At 41.3% G+C, this 14,743-nt stretch overlaps 1 protein-coding gene across 3 annotated transcripts in view; it reads left to right on the forward strand.

Moving 5' to 3' along the window:
• Window positions 1–14,743, forward strand: part of AKT1 (AKT serine/threonine kinase 1) — a 74,349-nt gene that overhangs the window by 47,692 nt on the left and 11,914 nt on the right. For all 3 annotated transcript variants that reach the window (XM_064162463.1, XM_064162543.1, XM_064162620.1), the window contains 7 exons: window positions 32–179; window positions 1,973–2,104; window positions 2,272–2,337; window positions 4,491–4,559; window positions 5,594–5,719; window positions 6,954–7,082; window positions 11,628–11,842. In XM_064162463.1, coding sequence (XP_064018533.1) covers window positions 32–179; window positions 1,973–2,104; window positions 2,272–2,337; window positions 4,491–4,559; window positions 5,594–5,719; window positions 6,954–7,082; window positions 11,628–11,842 — 885 coding nt within the window. The remainder of the gene's footprint in view (window positions 1–31; window positions 180–1,972; window positions 2,105–2,271; window positions 2,338–4,490; window positions 4,560–5,593; window positions 5,720–6,953; window positions 7,083–11,627; window positions 11,843–14,743) is intronic.

Consider the following 14,743-nt stretch of genomic DNA (forward strand, 5'->3'; position numbering starts at 1 on the left):
GTAATGAATGTCTTTGCTTGTATTTTGTCAGGGAAGAATGGACAAAAGCCATCCAAACAGTAGCAGACAGCCTCAAGAAACAAGAGGAAGAGATGATGGATTTTAGATCTGGTTCTCCCAGTGATAATTCAGGTGCTGAAGAAATGGAGGTTTCTATGACAAAGCCAAAACACAAAGTGGTAAGTGAGCATAGCAGGAATAACAGTATTTTTTAGGTGTTTGCAAAGGTAGACAAGAAATAGCCATCAAGACACATCTGTTCCCATAACAGTTACACAGTTGATTGTAGATGCAGCTTCTGGAGGAAACAACTGTCTGAGCTGAGCAGGTACCAGACAAAGCTTGTCTGGGTCTCTTGAAGTTCTGAGTCCAGATGTCCCTACCGGATGGCTTTCCAGGCCAGCTCAGGTCTGGATTTGATTTGCCTATTTTCCCATTGTGCGGAGCCTGAAATCATAGCTCCTGATGGACCGTGCGACTGTGTCAACGCTTTGCAGGCTGATGCAAAAATATTTCAGTAGATTTTCAGGATTTCAGTGGATTTAACTTCTCTGGGTAGAGTTTACACTAAGTCTGAGAGAGCTGCTGTAGTGTCTGTCCATAGTGTTCCCAGACCTTGGGCTTTTGCATCAGTCGCAGCATTGTCTGAAGGCATAGGGCCATCTCAGCAATGGCCTTCTATTAAAAGAGTGTCTGCCAGAGGTGATCTTTGTTCTGTGGAACCCTTTTAGCTATCTGTCTTTAGCCTTGCTTCATTTATCTCTTATCCCTTCATGGTCTCCTGGTTGGATTTCCATTTTCCAAAGTGTTCCTAGCTGGTCTTGTAAGAATGTGAGTGGCGACATGACATAGGCCCCATGGATTGTATGAAGGTGTTTCTTTGTGTCTTTATCTGAACATGTGTCAGTTGTGGGAAAACCAATGAAGTTTTTAGAGCACAAAGCCATCCACTGCAAAGTATGTGTGCCAGTCTTGTGTCTTGTCAGTTGTTTTAGACTGATGTGGGTGGCTATTTACATGTCACTCTGAATTAGGCTACCATTGGTCTTCTGTGCCCTTGATTGAACGTAGGTGTTCAGCAAGTGAAAGGTACTGCTCTTGCTGAGCAACTCTTCATAGAAATGCAAGAACCACCTTGTTAAAATAAAGACATTCTTCTGAGGCAGTGGCTGTCTGTCTGAGCATGTCAGTGAATATAACCAGAACGATTTTGGGATTGGGTTGGGTTGGGTTCAACACAACATCAGCTGTGTTGAACAATTACCAAAAATCTTTCTCAGCCAGCTCTGGGGAAGAATATGGAGGAAGTTTGCTGTTGGGAGCATCTTAAAATCCCCAGTCAAGACTGCAGTAGCCTCTGTCTGTGTAAATCTTCCTATTACTGTGTTGACAGCGATCATTGATGTGACAGTACAGAGACTACTCTCAGCCTACAACAGATTCTGATTTTTCCCAACATTTATTCCTAATGAAAAAGCAAAGATGAATTGCTAATCTGTGAGGCAGTCTTTTAGCCTCTGAGTTTTGGTGCTGTTCCATGAAATATAAGAACACTGGGTCTCTTAGAGAGGTGGCCAACAGGAGAAATAAAGTGTGGGTTTAATCCCTGGTTTCAGGGCAACGTGTGCCTTTTATTGAGTGTCTGCAAATGACAAGTGGTTGAAAGGTCTATGGATTAGTAATAATATGTTAAGTGGTATTTGCACAGTAAGTGTTGAGTCATCTGAAAGAATGTTCTGGTAATTGAAAGTTTACATTTTTCCTTAAATAGTTCTATTGATTATCTTAGGGAATGCACTAGTATTCAGTTCCATGGAAGAATCGTGTCTAGTGCTGAGTGCTACTAAGCAAAAGGGTTAAAAACTCCCAAGATTGCTATGTATTCTCATGTGAATGAGAAATTTAGTCTGGAAGTAATATATTTGTTGTTGGTTCATGTAATTCAGTTCTTGTTTATCTGTATTGTTGACAGACCATGAATGAGTTTGAATACCTTAAACTACTGGGAAAAGGCACTTTTGGAAAGGTCATTTTAGTCAAAGAAAAAGCAACTGGACGGTATTATGCTATGAAAATTCTGAAGAAGGAAGTGATTGTAGCAAAGGTGAGTAGATGGGAAACTTGGGAATGTCATTTACCCTTGGTCCAGCCTTCAGGAAAAGGCTTACCAAGGATTCTCTGACTACTTGTAAACAATTACTTCATTAGCGTTTGAAATGGACCCCTCCGTTGGGGAATCCCTTTGTTGATTTCCTTCTGCTTGTGTTGCAGGATGAAGTAGCGCACACCCTGACAGAAAACCGTGTTTTACAGAATTCACGGCATCCGTTCCTAACAGTAAGCATCTCTCTCTCAGCTGAGTGTAGCTTGACATTAACTTGGCTTATATTTTGTTACGTATATATAATCTGGGTTTGCAGAGTGGCAGTGTGTTTTTGTAGCTCTCCGTATTTGGGAATCACAAAACTGTTTTAACATTCTGGTTCTTTCAGAGCAGGTCCTCAGAACCTCTTTTCAGAGTGTGGCTTGATGTTATGGTTCACTCACTTAATGGCCTGCTATCTCCAAATGTTGGTCGTCTCTTTGTAGTAGAGATCAGGGTGACCCCGTGTACAGGGTTAACCCTCTTGGGGAGTGATCTTGAACCTGACCCCAGGTGGTCTTGACACCTCCATAGGGATGGGTCTGAACACTATGCTGGTTAGCTCACTCCCCCTTCCTGTCTAAGATCCATAAAAGCAGGAGGACTTCCTGTTTGCTCAGTCTCTCCTCTGCCCTCCTGCTTACCAGAAATCCTGGTTCTTTGTTTCACCACGTGGCTGTCACCCACAAGGCGGACAAAACCCATTGCCATCAAATCTGGTTGTATATTTACATGGTTTGTATCTTGTTTTCCCTTCCCTATACCTTTGTAACTTCCCTACCTCATATACCTTTTATTTATTGTTAAACTTTTCTTCTTTTAAATTCCAAATTGCAGTGAGATTATTTATTTGGGTCTGCATACCTTTCCTCTCTCTCCATCTAATTCCTTTTCTTTTGGGAAAAAAAAGGGAAAAGGGAAGGGCATCCTATAAATTGTGGTTGGTTCTGTTAACTATATCTGAGTTTCTGGGAAATTTACATGAGAACTGAGACACCCTAGTTCTTGTGACAAACAAATTCAGGAAGATGCAGTGGAGGAAAAATCCTTTAATTTTGCTTTTCTTTCTTTTTTTTTTTTTTTTTTAAGTTCCCAGATGCAGGTCACTATGGAATCAAAATGTTGGTTATGGTAGCCAAAAAGATAGTGGTGGAAGAATGTGGGATGGAACAGGGAAGAGCAGGGCTTTGCTTCATCCCCTACTTTCCTTTTGGATTATCTTAGCTGTAAAATCAAACTGTACTCTCGTTTCAGACCTCCAGTGCTAGCAGTCTCTTTGAGTTGAGTTTAGAAAGTAAAGTTCTACCTTAAGATTTTGTTTCTAGTATTTATTACAAGTTGACTCTGAATTATTTCCAACCACATAAGCTCTACGAGAGACCTGTGTTGGATCCCTTGTCTGGGTACACAAGGGCTTTGCTGGAATTTAGACGTTTTGAGACATGGCCTCTGAAAATAAATATTGGCTGTTTTAGTTATAGTCAGTAAATGCTGACGTGTCTAAAACCCGATCCTCTCTTACTCTGCTAAACTATCACTGCTTTTAAATGCCACTCCTAGCAGTGATGATGATGATGATGATATATGTGGGATTTTCTTTTTAATGCTTTCCTAAAGCCAAATATCCAAAACAAGGACTGTCTTGAGAAGTCAGCTATGAGACTGGGTTATGACCATAAAACTTAAAACCATAGCAAACAAGTTGATGTTACTCTTGCCACAGGAATACATGTGACGGGACTGTACAAAGGCACTTTGTGATGCTCCATCACACCTTCTGTCCAGTCTGTTTTTGTGAATTGCTCACAAATTGATATTGACAGCATTGCTCAATCCTCTGTCAGGCTGTCGGCAAGAAGTTGTTGAAGGGCAGAGACCAGGAAGATGGTGTTTGTAAAAATATATATATATGTATGTGTGTGTGTTTCATGTAAGATGGCTTGAAATCAGTGTGATGAAACCTTGTGCTCTGGGGTTTGGTTGTGGCCTCTTGTCTATGAGATGATACTGTGGGAGCTTGTAGCCTGGGGAGGAAATTTCAGAGCTGCTATCAGTATATTTTGTGTCTGTGGGCCAGAATTTTGTTTCACAGCATTATAACTGTTACTGATAGCTTCTACATGGGATTTTAAAAAATGTTTTATTGAATTGATATAATGAAATAAATGAATGGTTGGTCAGTCTTCATCTGCAACAGGAACGTAAATGTAAGTATGTAAGATGTGATGTATAGACATATAAGATCTGAGGATGAAAAGTCCACTGAAATAGACAATTTCATGTCTGTCTGCAGTTCTGTAGAATTAGTGTGATCTGTCTTCTGAGTTTTGCTTTAAATCTGTTTCAGGCTTTAAAGTATTCCTTTCAGACACATGATCGCTTATGCTTTGTTATGGAGTATGCTAATGGAGGGGAGGTAAGGAAAATGTAACAATGCTTAATACTTTAAGGTTTTCCTGTACTGCTGCTAATACTGCTTGATATTATTTAGCTAAGGCCCGTGTTTGCAATTCTAATTAATCCAAGCTGTCTCAGTTAAACAGAGCTGTTCACAGGTTTAACTAATATTAAGAATTAAGACTATTAACTCTACTTTTAGAGAATAGAGGTCTTGGGTGTAGGTTCATATTTTACATGACAGCAACATATTGTAACCTGACATTTAGAATCAGAGAATCAACCAGGTTGGAAGAGATCTCCAAGATCATCCAGTCCAACCTAGCACCCAGCCCTATCCAGTCAACTAGACCATGGCACTAAGTGCCTCATCCAGTCTTTTCTTGAAGACCTCCAGGGATGGTGCCTCCACCACCTCCCTGGGCGGCCCATTCCAATGGCATATCACTCTCTCTGTGAAGAACTTCCTCCTAACATCCAGCCTATACTTCCCCCGGCACAACTTGAGACTGTGTCCCCTTGTTCTATTGGTGGTTGCCTGGGAGAAGAGGCCACCCCCCACCTGACTACAGTGTCCCTTCAGGTAGTTGTAGACAGCAGATTCAAGAAGGCAAGGTTGCTTTCTAGTTGCTCTTCAGAAATCTTTTAATGCTTTTCAGTGTATGTTGTGAGCGCATGCTACTTTGGAGGGAGAACTAGAAAGAGCAAACTGCTGTTAGATAGTCAAGAAGGGAAAGTTGGAACATTAACATGTCTTTAAACCATGCTTTAAGCTGTAGTTTATGTAGCTGTAACTCATTCAAAATGAGTTTTTGTTACTTTCCATATATAGAATGTGCAGCACAGAAACTGGTCAGTGTGCATCTGTGACTATGAGATATAGTTGTCTATTTAGTTTGTGATTCTCTTAAACACATTTGGGGACACAGCTGAGTGAGGACGGGAAGGAATTTTCACTTGGGTAATACCACACTCCAAGCAGGATGGCTTGAAAAGCATGAGATGTAACTCAAACATGGGCAATCTAAAGGTAACAGATTACTGTTCTTGCAGTTGTTTTTCCACCTGTCAAGAGAACGTGTCTTTTCTGAAGACCGGGCTCGTTTTTATGGAGCTGAGATTGTTTCAGCACTGGATTACCTGCATTCAGAGAAGAACGTGGTTTATAGAGATTTGAAGGTATGAAGCAAAATGTCATAGACTCTTTGGGTTGAGGCTTTTTTAGTCACAGAAACAAATGAGCCTTGATTGTAAGAATGCCTTTTCTGAATGAACTTTAACACAGCAGTTAGTGCAGCTGTTGGACTTGGCTTTACAGGACATCCTAAACTTCTTTATAGTCTAAGAGGTTATGTAATTCATTTATCAGGCAGCATTTTGGAGAATATTAAGAGTGCTGAGCTACTTGGGCTGCATTTTAACTTGCCTGTTTATGTTCTAAGATAAACTTTGCTGGCTTTTCTGTGTGGTAGAACATAATCCTGGGTTCTTCATCCCAGGTCTTACTAGACTGATGTAAATTCATACTGTGTGGATGTTACTCTTCCTTGCAGTGTGCTGTGCAGCACTGTCTTCTTAGCACCTCCTTTCAGTTAGAAAATTGAGTAAGCCTCAAGTTACTTACTTGTTTGGTGAGCACAGAAGGAGAAAAAAAAAGCAACAATACGAGAAGAAACCTGGGGGCAAACAAACTTGGGAAATTCTTGAGGAAAATACAACAGCTTTTTCATTGTTTTTCTTCTTTTGTCCTGAGAAGTGTATTCAGGAAAGGATGAGGGGGGATACAGGTAGTTCATTTAGGAGCAGTCTGAAATAAAGCATGCTGTGTAATGTTTTCAGGCTACATCAAAGTAGTTTTGGGATTCCTGCTGAGATTTTGTCTCCCATATCACCATGATTTCTTTGAAAGTGCTTTCTTTTGTACATAGTAGCCTGAAATTTGAATTGCTTTCTCAAACATCAGTGGTGCAGGCTAGGATGAATACCATATACTGAGTAAATGTGTGAAATAACTCTGATGTAAAGGGTCTCTTTGGAGGTGGTTCTGTAGCCTTGCATTTGATTTTTGTTTCAGTTGCTTTCTCTACTGGTACAGGGTATTTCTTAAAATCACTTAGAATAAAAGCAGAGATGAAGTTGTGTGAGAGGGGATACTTAAAAGGACTAGAGTTCTATTGGTAGGAATGTTGTAGAAACATAAATACAATGTCTACATACCTAACATTCCCTAAAGATCTAGAGAAAGTGATGTAATTGTATATGGGCATCATATGTGCTTTAGAAGCTACTGTGGTTCTGACCCTAAGTGAGAAGGAGGTTGAAAACTGATCTGCAGAAATTCATGTTTCTCCTTGCCTTGCTCAGAAGCAATGTATGCTGTATGTGATGTCTTCCATTTGGATTTTCTTCACAGCTGGAAAATCTTATGCTGGATAAAGATGGACACATAAAAATTACAGACTTTGGACTATGTAAAGAAGGCATCAAGGATGGAGCAACAATGAAGACTTTCTGTGGCACTCCAGAGTATCTCGCACCAGAGGTATGCTTTTGTTGGCTGTCGTACTAAATTATCTTCTTAAATGCCATCCGTGATAGCAGTAGTGATAGGGAGAGCAGTTCCTGTGCCATAATGTGTTCATACAGTAACTGTGATTATGTAACAACACATATTGAGACTCTGTTATTCATTATGTTCTGGGACATAACTTTAGCATAGTCCTATGTGATAATTTTCGGGCAGAGTAGCATCTTCCTTCCACTTTGGGGAATATTTACATTTTACTGGAACAGTGCTTGCTTCTTGTGTCAGAAATCTAATGTAGAGATAAACCTCTAAAGCCACTTCAAATGCTACATGATGGGTTTGTGTCTGTTTTGCAGTTTGTTTGCTGTGCATTGGACTGTTTCAAAATTATCAACAGGACTTTGCTTAAGAAGCAAAAGCATTCTCCAGTCCTCTTACTTTTGGAAGACAGTATAACAGGGATGTGTTTTCAGAAACATGATAGACCAAGCTTTTTCTGTAGTATTTAGCATGGAGTGCATTAAAAGTCCCCACTGTTTTATGGCTTAAGACCATGAGATACTTCCCAATGTTAATTTGAACTCTTCAGTTTCAAAGAAATAAATCCAATCAGGGGATTTCAGTCCCCAGACTCTGTATTTTGGGGATTTTTATTATTTTTTTTCACTTAACTTTTTTTTTTTTTTAAGTGTAACATGCAAATCTGTGCTTTCAACTTTCGTCTTGGAAATGTTGCTTCTGAGAGTTGTGCAACACAGGTGGTGTTACAGCTGAGATAGTTACATGCAGATCAAAAGCAAAACGGTGTGATAGAGGATAGAAGTGTACATGGTATTTTGCAGGCAGACGCTAGTTCTTGCTGCCCACGCTTGGAGCTGTCTGGAAGCAGACTGCCTATATTAGTAGGGCACCAAGCCTGTGCTAACATAGTGTGCCTCACAGAAGAGTTTGCTGCCTTTTGGTGGGTGCTTTGCTACCTGTGGCATTAAGACTTCATCCAGCTTGGACCACAGGCAGAAGCAAATCCAAATTATAGATGGTTGGCACAGCAGAGGGAATTGGGGTTGTTTAGTCTGGAGAAGAGGGGGCTGAGGGGAGACATTATTGCTGTCAACTACCTGCATCTCGATGTAGTGAGGTAGGCACTGATCTCTTCTCCCTGGTGTCAAGTAATAGAACAAGAGGAAATGTCCTCAAATTACACAGGGGTTTGGGGGGTTAGATTGGATATTATGAAAATTTTCTTTACTGAAAAAGTTGTCAGGCGCTGATTTCCATGGAGGTGGTGGAGTCCCTGTCCTGGAGGTGTAAAAAAAAACAGAACAAAAAAATGTGTAAACAGTGGCACTTTGAGATGTGGTTTAATGGCCATAGTGGTGGTAGGTCAATGGTTGGATCCTAGATGTCTTTTCCTACTGAAACAATTCTATGATTGACACAGCCAGGATGTAGCCCATCTTCAAAATTGAAGACTTGGGCATTGCCAACCGTTCTTAGGTTGAAGTATGCAGAAGTAGAAAGTATGGGATACCAGAGTGGAGAAGGAATATTTCTACTGAGAGCCGATGTCTTTGCTGATCAGCACTTTTGTAGTCTCTGCGTAGTGGGGGCAGTGTGCTCTTGGGTTTTGTTTGTATTTTTTTAAACTCAGCTGCTTTCAAGAGCCTCCAATCTCTTTGTAATAATGAAGAACATGGGCACGTGTGGAAGTTGCTTGCAACAAGGAAGTGGAGCCAGTCTCATGGTAGCTGCCAGCTCTCTGTGGATCCCCAGAAATCTTCAGTGAATCTAAATTGGGGTCCATGCACCACATTTTGAGATTTACTGATTTACTTTATTAGTGGCATGACAGAGTGTTTTCTAATCATAAACATAGCTTTTATTTTAGCTTCCCTCTTAAAATCAATTGCTGAGCTGCAGTTTCTCATCAAGGATTTTATGAGAAGGCTAAAAATATTTACTGTTTTGGTTTCATTTTTTCCCATCTTGGAATGTGGGGATTCCCTCTACAGGCATTATACTGTTTCTGTTATGTTATTTGCTGTTGTTTTTCTTTTTAGTATTTACGATGAATTGGCTTATCCAAAACTCTGAAATCTTTTTGATTAAGCCAGCTCTCTCCTTTACTTGCAAATCCTATCTTGGGTTGGAGCATTAAATTCTGGAGGCTTTTGTCATCTGGCTGATAGCATGCAAAAAATGTGGAAATTGCATGTGAGCAATACCCCATACCTTTAAGGTCAGACATCCTTAAAAGCAGGGACTCGGTTCTGTCTGCGTTTGTGACTTGCATCTGGCACAGCAGCGTATTTGTACAGTTGTTGCATCGTTGTTTTTAGGTTCATCCTGGAATCTCGTGCACGGATGACAGTGACTGAACCATGTCAACTTTGATGTGTCAAATGCATGGATGGCTGTGATGTTTACAGCTGTTCTGCCTTCTCTTTCAAATTCTGCAGTCTAGAGCTGCTTGTTAGGAAATGATCCTTTACTGAAGTGAAATGACCTTGCTACTTTACTGCTCCCCAGCTATCCTGTGTGTTGCAATAGACACATGCAATACCTTTTTTATTATGGTGTATTTTTGATACTGAGACCATGCCTGTGTTTTGTGCAGTCAGTAATAGAAGTGTATGCTCTTTGTGATAAAGACCTTAGAGGAGATAAGCATTTTATATTCTGTTTAGAATTAACGGAGGTGAGGAGTTGTAGTTAGTAAGCCAGTTTATAATCTGGAGTATTAATATACTGACTAAAGTAACATTTGCTGCTTTTGGAAAGCACCCATATCATTTGCTACATACACAACAAAGGCCTTTGTGGTTTCCTTTTTCTTGCAATCTCTCCTAGTGTATCCCTTGAAACAGTTTAAGAAATAAAAATAAAATTGGAGGCCCCATGACTTTTTGGTAACCCGAGTGTAGGGGAGTGCGAACAGGAAGTGCTTATTGGAGGAGGTGACTCAGAGAGTGTTAACTGCATTGTCACACAGTATCTCCTGAGAGCTGAAAGGCCGCGATGCCTCGGGAAGGATGAGGCCGGCTCCTGGAATCCTGTCCGGCTGGCAGCTGTGTCGGCCGTATACATGTGCGGGGCAGCTGCACAGCCAGCTGTCGTTTGGTGTGAATCATACAGCAGGGGATGTTGTAAATAGACCAAAGTGAGGTAATCTAATACCTGGCACCCTTTTGATTTTTACTGCAGGCCCTTTCCCTCATTCAGATAATTAAGGGGAATAATTAGTGAATAAAGGAAGACAGAATGCAAACAGTTGCTGTGTGGAGTGTCTCAGTGCTCCTTTTTTGCATGCAAAACTTTATCAAGGTTTGCAAGAAGTTCATATCCTGGTTTTGTTTAATTTAAGTAACTTCATTTGGCTTTTTCACCCTTTTGATTGCGAAGCATTCTGTACTGTAATAATGTAGAACTCACACAGATGCCATGCACCAAGAAAAAACAACAGTGGTACTGTCGTGGTTTGTGCTCTTAAAAAGAATAAGCAGTTCAGTGCAGACCAATGAAAAGATTGAAGATGACAACTAAAACCTGAGGACAGAGTGGAACCTGAGACTGTTGGCATCATCTACAGACAACTGTGTAGGAGACACAAAGTCTAGAGAAGTCCTGGTATCATCCACTCCACAAGCCACAAAACACTCCTGTCTCCCTTCAGCAACCTTCTGCATAGAAGATCACAAATGCACTATGACAGGGCTTCTCCAGAGCAAGTAGGAGAGATGGAGGCCATTGCTGGGGTCCCAGGTCCTCTGCACCAGCCAAGGCTTTGTTAGGTAGAAGTGTCCAGGGTAAGAGAAGAATGAACTGTACTATGGTTCTTCATTTATGAGATCTGGCACGAGTCCACCCCACTGACAGTTCCTGAGTTTGCAGCCCTCTAAGCAGAGGCACTAGTAAGCAAGTGTCTTTGGAGAGAAGCAGAGAGGAGGAGGGGAAACATTTCCAGACAATTTGGCTGTCATTTTGCAGCCTTACAGATGGTCAAATTTTAGAAGTGGCATTCTGGCTCGTAGCTTTTAATGTAGATTAGGCATTTTGTATTTGTGATCAGTCAGAGACACCCTTTGCAGGGTACAGGTTGATATGAAGGTGATGGGGAAGATTGCCTTGTCATTTGCGAAGTAACAGGTTGATGATCTCTTCTCCCTGTACTGGCTCTTTGATTTGGGTTTTTTCCAAAAACATGGATCTCGTGTGGAACAGTTTGTAATGAATAAGTGAGATTTTAACAGCTGTCTGTGTAATGTGAGAAGAGTTCTTGGCCTTTGGACTTTGGAAGGTTGTGCTTATCATGGCCATAATATGAGGGAGGATGGGAGGAAGAAGAGAAGGAAGAGGCCATAACCTACCTGCTGTCTCCTTTTCTCCTTCATACCTAGTGCCATAACCTGGATGCCAGTTCCTTTCAAAGGGGTCTTCAGCAAATACTGTGGTAGATTTGGCTGTAGTATGTGAAATGGGTGGTAAATTTTGCCTCACAAGTTCTGTGTTCACGCCTGGTTTAGGAATGTCTGCTAAAGTCTTTTCCTTCTATTTCTGCAGGTGCTGGAAGATAATGACTATGGTCGTGCAGTGGACTGGTGGGGTTTAGGAGTTGTGATGTACGAAATGATGTGTGGCCGTCTCCCTTTCTACAATCAGGACCATGAAAAGCTCTTTGAACTCATCCTTATGGAAGAGATTAGATTCCCACGTACCTTGTCTCCTGAAGCAAAATCTCTTTTGTCAGGTTTGCTGAAGAAAGATCCTAAGCAAAGGTGAGACTATTGATGAGTAGTTGCACTTTTGAGCACTCATGCACTCAGAAATACAGGGGGGGAAAAAAAGGCAGGAAAACATTAAAGGCTTCACAAGGAATTGTGCTGTGCCAGGGGCATGTCTATGAAAGGGAGGTATCTTGAAGACCAGTGACTTAAAAGTGACCATTTCTCTGCTGTTGTATGAAATGCCAGTAATGCCATCCCTGAAAAAAAGTTGAAAACAGTGCTGCACAGAAGGCGCTGGCAGGAACTCATGCCAGCCGTTTATTTAAAGTTGTGGAAAGTATTTCAGGCAAAATAGTAGTTTTGTTTCTAGTCCATTTAAAATAATCATCCATCAGGAATGCAGCAAGTGGACCTACTGATTTTTGGTTTAGTTTTTGACATGAGCTGATACCACACATAGTGACAGCTTTGGTGATCAGAAGACCGAACTTCAGAATGTGATGGCTGCTGTTAGCACACAGCTGTAGCCTGGGACAGAGTGAATTAGCCCTGTAGTTGGGCATAATGAGTCCCATGGCTGCTCTGAGTTACAAGCTGCTTTATGCTCAGTGCTTTTACCTTCTATCCCAGTGTCAGGCTGTTGTCAGAGTTTCTGTTTGAATTTAAGCCAGTGATTTAGCATCCTGCTTTGGGCAGTAGGTGGTGGTGTTTGTACCGTGTTTGTGGTGGAGTTTATGCCATACCTCATCTACTTTTCCTATTTCCTCCTTTTGTTTAGCTATGCTGTGTTATTTTAAAAGTAACCCTTGATTTAGAAAAAAAAATACAAAAACAAAAAATCCCAAGTCCTTAGGAGTTGACAAACAGAAAATAGAACAAGATCCAAAAAGGATGTTGACCTTTGCACAGAGATAAACACCGCTTTAAAATCCTACCATTGTGTCAATCCAGACCCTTTAAAAAACAAATAATATTTTGGATCTGCCCCTGATCTTCTGTCCTGAACTTTCCACTGTAAATGGGCCCCAGATAGGAAATCTTTCCTGTGAGGTGCAAGCAGAGTATTCCAACTTGCTTTCTGATGTTTGTTTAGTCTGTGTGTGTGTGCGTGCTTGCAACAGGAAAATGGGCTTTGTCAAGTACATGGATACTTGTAGCAAGGGTTTTTGTCACTACTGTAGGCTATTTTCATCACTGTTTTTTTGATGGAAAATTCTGCTGAGAGGTCTCACAATGCAAATCCACAATTTGTGTTGCCAGAGGGTTCAACTTTACTGTTCCCAGTTCTCTATGTCTCTGCTGTAGTCAGGAACGTGGCCAGCTCTATACTAGGTGGCAACAGCTGCACATCCCTCCTGAACCCAACGCCTGCAAGGGGACCTCCAGGAGAAGGTTGTGTAATTGATTAGAGCCCCCCCAGGCACTGTGCTGTGCAAGCATTGTTGTAGCCCCTGCCAACAGGATTCCTGTTCATGAAAGTGCTGGGTTAAATACAATTGTGACCCTTCTGTAGCTTATTCAGGTGGGGCCTTTCAATCACTGGAAACACAAGCAGCATCTGCTGTAATTTGTTCTTAAAGGAGCATCTCTGATGAACCAAAATGCAATTTGTTTACAAACAAAGAATGCCCACTTATTTCTAATTACAAGGCTTTCCCAGTGCCAATAATTACTCCACAATATGCTCATTTCATACAAATAGCCACTTCTTCACATGTATCTTCTGCAGGCTTGGAACCAGTGATGCTCTGATCTGTTGGACAGATGATTTCCATGCTGCTGATAGAAATAACTATAGACCAGACAAACCCACACATATGCCTGCAGCTTGCTAATTACACTCATCGGTGCTTCCCAAGCTTTTTGGATCATGGACCATTCTTAAATATGTTTTTTTGATCAGTCATCATTCACCCAACTTTTTAACTGAAGTTGTGAATGTTCTGCAAATCCCCTGCACTTTGTGGCATTTCAGGCAGTACAGAGAACTGGGCTGGAAGTGCTAAGGGTAGATGGCTTGAGTCCTGGCCTTGAAGTTTTATGTCCTTTCCACTTAGTGGTGTGTGTCCCAAAGTGGGCACTTGGCATACTTTGGTGGCTGACTCAGAGAGAGTTCATGGAGCAATATTGATGGGAAAGTCAGATAGCTATGAAAATACATTCAGTCAAAAGTTAAATAATGTGCAGTAGTCTGTTTGAATTAGCCTGTTGATGATGCTTTGGGGAGCCACTGCAGAAGTCCCCTCTTCCACAAAGCTCAGTGGTGAACAGAAGTTGGTGTCATTGAAATGTCTGTGGCAGAAAACATCAAAATTGGTAGTATTTAGTAACTTCTGATGAACTATAGAGTGGGATGGGGGAGACAGCCAAAAACATGACAAAATCTTGTCAGGTTTTACACTTAAGAGAACTTCAGGACACACTTGATTGTGTGTTTTTGCTGCTTGTCTTAGTGCCCTGTCATAGGTCAGGGTTGTTCAGTCTCTTTCAGATGGGGGTTTGTCACAAGCTGCTTCATCTACTTCTAGCTGCAGTGCTGATGGACCTCGCCATTCAGGAGGAATGAGAGGAAGAAAATACAGCATTTCACAAACAGCTGTTAAAAAGTTTCATGATTTCACAGAGTTGTAGCTGTGGCTTTGGAGCACTGAAAGCAGACACTGTGAACTGGTGATCACTTGTTGCAGCCACACAAGAATGTAGAGAGATTGAACTGATTCTGTTTATTTCCACATCCAGATATTCAAGGAATCAGGATCAGTCAAGCCTTTACCTGTGTGAAAACCAAGCTCCTTGTGTTTTTCTCCTTGTGAAAGGAGGTGGTTTGTACTTAAGGTGTATGTCTGCAGTGATCTGCTATGGCAAGGGCAGATGCCTTGAACAGATTTGCTCTCAGACATATCCAGCCTATCTAGCTGCTGCAGTTGGAAGAGGTAGAGGTGACTGCAAGGC

This window comes from Pogoniulus pusillus, chromosome 1 (assembly GCF_015220805.1).
Source record: "Pogoniulus pusillus isolate bPogPus1 chromosome 1, bPogPus1.pri, whole genome shotgun sequence".
Lineage (NCBI taxonomy): Eukaryota > Metazoa > Chordata > Aves > Piciformes > Lybiidae > Pogoniulus > Pogoniulus pusillus.